The following is a 5,895-nucleotide window of genomic DNA, read 5'->3' on the forward strand; positions in this document are numbered from 1 at the left end:
GAAGTGACCTCACGTGGGGTGAAGAACACTGAAGTCCTGCAGCTCTGGTAAGAGCAGTGGGATGACGCTGCCTACAGAGTGTAACACAACTGTTAACTTGATTCAGACTCACCTAGGAAGCCTCTGTGCATGCCTCTGCTGGGTTCACTGAGGTGGAAGGCACAGCCTAACGTGGGTAGCAGAGTCTATGGGCTGGGATTCTAAACTGATCTAACTATTTGTCTGGGTCACCCTGTGGTGGAATTTTCCTGAGAGGCCTTCCACGATGTCTTTCCAATCTGGACTTGATGTAAGATAAGCCTTTATGTGTCTTCTTTATACAGATAACCAGAAATGTGGCGTGTAAGTTTGCACAGGTAGGCTGGGTGTATAGGGGCTTGGAGACGGTTCTCTGTGAAGATCTGTCCCCAGCTGCTGCACAACTCCTTTCAAGAATGACTGCTGTGCTGACTTGGTTTCCCCATCCAGCTCTCACCTAGACTGTGGCCCTTCAGGAGTGGCTGGCCTCAAGTGTCCCAAGTCTTGCTGTGTTTTACGCAGATCGCCTGAACCCCTACCAAAGAGGAAGAATAGTCTATCAGTGGCCCGATCCAGAGGCTGGGCATCCCCAACGTTCAGTGTAGCAATGAGTTCTGCACAGGACTGCTAGGGGGTGCAAGGTTCACTTCGCTGAGGGGAGGCTTTAGCTCAGGCCAAGTTTGTGACCTCTCAGCTTCACGAAGTCCGCTGGTCGAAGCCCCTGTGGTGCCCACGCAGACCTCCGCTCTGGCTAGGGTCTCCCCCAACGCTGGCCCCAGGCACTTGTGCTGTCCAAGCACTGCAAGTGACCAAGAAAAGCCGCAAACCCAATCCTGGAACCACCTGCGACGGAGTAAACCCTACTCAGCCAATCAAGGGAAAGGGTTCCCGGAAGTCCCGCCCTTGTTTCTGAGTGACAGCTGGTGAATAGGCTGCGTTCCCAGCGGACGGGGTTCAGAGATGCGCGAGCGCAGCTGATTCTCTTGATCCAGGACCTCCCCGACTGGGATCCCGTTGCGCATGCTCACCGCCCTCTGCCCGGACGTGCACCTGCTTAGAGAGTCCTCCGTTCGATCCGGTACCCCGTCTGAGCATCGTGCACCCAGCCATGACAGCCCATTCCTTTGCCCTTCCTGTCATCATCTTCACCACATTCTGGGGCCTCATCGGCATCGCTGGGCCCTGGTTCGTGCCCAAAGGACCCAACCGTGGGTAAGAAAGGCGAACAGGCCTCGATTCCCTGCAGACGCTTCCCTGTCCCCTAGCTGGGTTCGCCCATTCACCCTGGGCACCCCTGCTTGCTACACTGCAATTCATGCCCTCACAGAAACGCCCCTACATGACTTCTTCCAGATCTCTGCACCTGGGCTGGGGCAGCCAGAAAACAGGCTAGGACTGGGTGAACGGATAGATTCAAAAGTCAGGGCAAGCAGATGGTTAAAGGTCACCCACACCCGTGCAGTCGGTAAAGGCTGCATATGGGCACTAATCTTGCCATTCTTGTGTGACATTGGGCAAATGCCAGGCCTCAGTTTTTTCACTGAGGAAAATAAGGGAGATGGCAACACCTGCTTTGTAAGACTGGTGTGAGGATTGCCCTAAGCAATGTCCTGGGCATGTTGTGTATACTGGAGGATTTTAGCTGCCTTCATTTTTTGAAGGCTCCTAGCAGATTTCTGCACCGTTTACCAGTCCTTCTGTTAGTCTCTCAAGACATGAAGCTCTCACATGCCTTTGTCCATTGTCTCGGCACTGACCACTGCACAGCCTTGTGATGTTAAAGGCCTTTGACCACTAATCTGTTCAGCACCACCTTGAAGTGCTTAGGCTCTGCCATGGATTAGATTTAGCCTACACTGGAGGCATAGACAGATGGGCATTGCCTTTATTCGTACAAATCGGAAGGCGGCTGGAGAGATCGCTGGACAAAGCACGTTCTGGTTCTGCTTCTAGAGGACCAGAATCTGGTGCCCACATGGAGGGACTCACAACAGTTTTAACTATGGCTCCAGGAGATCTGAGGCCCGTTCTGGCCTTTGGGCAGCAGCGCGCGCGCGCACGCGCGCACACACACACACACACACACACACACACACACACACACACACACACACGGATTTAAACTGGACTCCAGACTTTACTTGGTAATCACGCCCATACCATCTCCCCTGAAAGTCTTAGTGAGCTCCTTCTTGTCTCTTCAGCTGTATTGTAGGCCTCTGTCTTTGATCTCCTGAGTGGGTCCAAAGCCCCTGCATTTTCTATAACAACCCAGCCTCTTAACAGTACTGTGGTCTGTTGCCTTCTTTGATGTTGCCGGATGAATTTTGAGGCTATCTTCTGGTGGGCTGTCACAAATGGAGTGTGGACAAAGCCTTCTCCAGCATGCAAATGGAGAGGTGTTAGCTGATGGAGAAGGGAGAGATTTGCAGTGTAGTTGGGATGTAGATGACCTTGTGATTCTTACTCAGAGTGAACCTCAGCATGGTCCCCAGGTAGCGCCAGGAGGGCCGACACAGGAAACTGTTTCTATGGCCCTGTGGTCCAAGGCTGCTTTTCCTTTTTTGCTGTTCCAGGGTGATCATCACCATGCTGGTAGCTACTGCTGTCTGCTGTTACCTCTTGTGAGTATTGCCTTCCTCAGGAACTGGGTCTGATTCTGCCTCTCAGTTGACAGTTGCAGTTTTGTGGTGCCCAGAGCTGAGCTGTGAGATACATGAGGTGTGGACCAGCTCAGTAGTATCTACTCCTGACTGAGCACCAGAATCCTCCAGATTGGTTGTTCAAACACGGCTTTCATGCTCCACTCTAGACTCAGTCACACAGAAATCAGTGCATGGTACTGCTAGCAAGTGCAGTATGAGAGCCAATGTAACCACTAGGGGGCAGCAGAGTGCACGACAGAGCTGGAGTGGCTTCTTACCGCCCAAGGACAGACACCCTCACCCTGAATCCAGCCCCAGTTCAGGGACATTATATATTTAGAGAAGATCAAATAAACTCAAAATCAAAAATCAAAATCCACGAATCCTAAACCAAGTCCCTGTGCCGACCAGGACAGACCCTGCCATGCTCTTTGAAAGATGGAGTAGCCAAGTCCTCCCTTGGTATGTTGTGTATGATGGGTCCCTTCTGCGTCCAGTACCCCTCACTCTGCTATCCCTGGCAGCTGGCTCATCGCCATCTTGGCCCAGCTGAACCCCCTATTTGGGCCACAGCTGAAGAATGAGACCATCTGGTACGTGCGCTTCCTGTGGGAGTGACCACTGGGAGTGACCGGCTGGCTTCTGGCCCCAGGTACTGAAGGGAAGGACTGACTTGAGGGTAAAATGAGGGGTGTGTGGTGGGAGGGAGGAGATCAGGAATTAGTTTATTTAGCAAGGGGAGTGAAAGGAAATGGTAGCTCCTAGGAGGGATGGAGACTGGGCCTGTAGCTCCTGTCCTCGGTCAGCTTCCTGAGTCCCCCACACACAGCTCAGCTGTAGGACTGCCAGACCACAGGTGGGAGGGGGTAAGGTATGTGTAAGACCCATCATGTAAGTAAGAGGCTAAAATGGACAGAGGGAGGTGACAGGTAGGGACAGGAGTAGGCTGAGGGAGTTTTCTAAGGAACGGGGAGGGAGGAGATGGGGTGGGGGTGGTGAAGGGATGTCTCGGTGGTAACTCTTAATGCTGTGTACTTTTCAGATGCCCTGCTGTGAAAGATGACCCAGCCTTGATGTCCCTGGAGACCCTGCATTCCCACTGGCCCCACCCATCAGTATGACGTTCTGTGCTCTCCGTGCCAGCGTGCTGTGGGATCCATACCCCCCAGAGCCAACCTGGTTTCAGTTTCCCCTGTGTTCCCAGCCATTAGGGGGCCTCCATTTTGGGAAAACCCTGTGCTTAGTCAGGACACAGTGGGGGCTAACCTGAGCTCAAATCCCCACACTTGGCACTTCTCTCTCTTCCAAGCAGATCCTGGCTGAGAAGCTGGACCTGCTGGGATCTGTTTTCATCCAGGGAGCAGAAGGCAGGACTCAGCCTGGTCCCAGAAAGGACTCAAGTCTTTGTGGAGAAGGGACATGTGGCCCAGAACACTCCAAGCTTTTCAACTCTTGCCTCCACTGTGTTGAAATATTGGGTCAGGGTCACAGGCCTCCTCCAGCCCTGAAGTGGATTACCCATTTAGTTTCTTGCACTTCTAGATGTGAAATTCCAGAGATGCTGTTGACCTAAAGAAGCAGTCACACCAAAACCCTGGCACAGTCAGGATTGAAGCCTCCGTGTTTAGCCCTCAGTAGCAGGGAAGTCACTTAGCATGGGAGGGAGATGGTGCGTCTTTGAAATGTTCTAGTCAGTTTCCTCTCCCTCTGCAGATGAGCTCACTCACTCCCTAGTACTTGTACAGTGGGGTACAACCATTTTTGCCACTCTTCATTGGGTCCCAATACCCTTGAAGAGATCTGGAGTTGAGGTTGGGGGACAGACAAAGGTGATGTTTATGGGGTGCTACTAGCACTATGCCTCCCTGGCTTCTGAGACCCTCTGTCCCTAAGCTCATATGGCTCTGTGCCAGGCTCAGTGAGACAGAAAATGTAAACCATGGGGGATCATCCCAGGGGACTCCAGAGAGGGCGAGTAGGCCATTCTTGCCTGAGTCGCCAGGGCTACCTAAGGCACAATCCATGTTGTCTAGTCCGAGGCTGTCTGAGTTCCCAGGGGAAGGAAAGCCAGCCTTGATTATCTATCGACTATTTGTTTGGTCTTCCTCCCCCTGTAGGGATCGTTTGGGGAGTGGCAGAATACACTCAAGCTCAGATTCCTGGGCATTAGGTGTGCTGGTTGCTCAGATCTTCGGTTGGGACCTGTGTGGGCAACCCATCCCTTCCTCCCCTGACTCCTGAAGCCTTTCTGTGGGGTGGGGCATGGTGAGCATGATGTGTTGAAAAGCTGATTCCTGTCTAATAAATCATGGTGATGCAAGATTGATTTTGCAGCCAAGCTCTGGCCTCTGCTCAGTTTGCCAGCTGCCACATGGTTTTGGTTTGTCTGTCCCCTCTGCTCAGATGTTTTTAGTTTACTGGTGGCTCAAGGGACAGGAAAAGGGGCTGCTCTTCTGGGACTTGGTACAGAGGACCCTCACACTTTCTTGAGATCTGGAGGAGAGTCTGGCTTTACTGGCTGTCCTGCACATGGTCTATACCTGCCCAGTAGGAGGAAGACCAAGGTTCATTCAAGTGGCACTTCAGCCGCTGACCTTTGCTCCCTGACCTTTGCTGATCCTGGGTGTAGGGGACCATTTCTTTAGCTCTTCCTACTGGAAGCCAGCCCGGCCCAGCCTGCTGCATGCCAGTTGTTAGGGCTTCCGGTCTGGAGTGCCTGAGATCCTCATTGGCTGGGGTGGGGGCAGAGGTGGCTTCTCTCCAAATAGCTGCTTTCTCCTTCCAGTTGTTCTGGACTTGGAACTTCTTGGTACTGGCTTGACCGAAGTCCTTTGGGTGCTACCAGATGTATGTGTCTGTGACCGAATGTCGCTGAGCTCCCTGGCACCAGCCTCTGTTCTGGGAGGGTGGAGACTGAGGAAATACTCCCTGTGTAGCCTTTGGTCTGCTCGGGCCTGGCAGCAGCTCATTTTCTGAGGCTTTCTCCTGCCTAGTTCCCTTTCTGCTGTGCATCCATTGTTTCCATTGAGAGCTACAGAGACAGAACGCCCAGCCATGTTAGGAGACAGCCACAGAAACAAAGACACTGCTCCTAATGGTTCACACCGTGTGCAGCACTTTCAAGCCCTTCACAGAGAGGTTGGAGAGCTGTGGAGAGAGATGAAGGCTTTGACCCAGGCACTCGGTTTTGCTGGGATGGAGAACATAGGTGCTAGGCACAGGACAAGCTGTT

General features: G+C 52.8%; 1 protein-coding gene across 1 annotated transcript; it reads left to right on the forward strand.

Moving 5' to 3' along the window:
- The first annotated feature begins 1,054 nt into the window (after positions 1-1,054).
- Atp6v0e2 (ATPase, H+ transporting V0 subunit e2) lies at positions 1,055-4,215 on the forward strand. Its single transcript, NM_001002253.1, has 4 exons — positions 1,055-1,230; positions 2,595-2,642; positions 3,188-3,315; positions 3,706-4,215. Exons 1-3 carry the CDS (start codon positions 1,127-1,129, stop codon positions 3,279-3,281), a joined length of 246 nt encoding a protein of 81 aa, NP_001002253.1. The 5' UTR covers positions 1,055-1,126; the 3' UTR covers positions 3,282-3,315; positions 3,706-4,215.
- Positions 4,216-5,895: the final 1,680 nt, after the last annotated feature.

Source organism: Rattus norvegicus, chromosome 4 (assembly GCF_021556685.1).
Source record: "Rattus norvegicus strain SHRSP/BbbUtx chromosome 4, alternate assembly SHRSP_T2T, whole genome shotgun sequence".
NCBI classification, from domain to species: domain Eukaryota; kingdom Metazoa; phylum Chordata; class Mammalia; order Rodentia; family Muridae; genus Rattus; species Rattus norvegicus.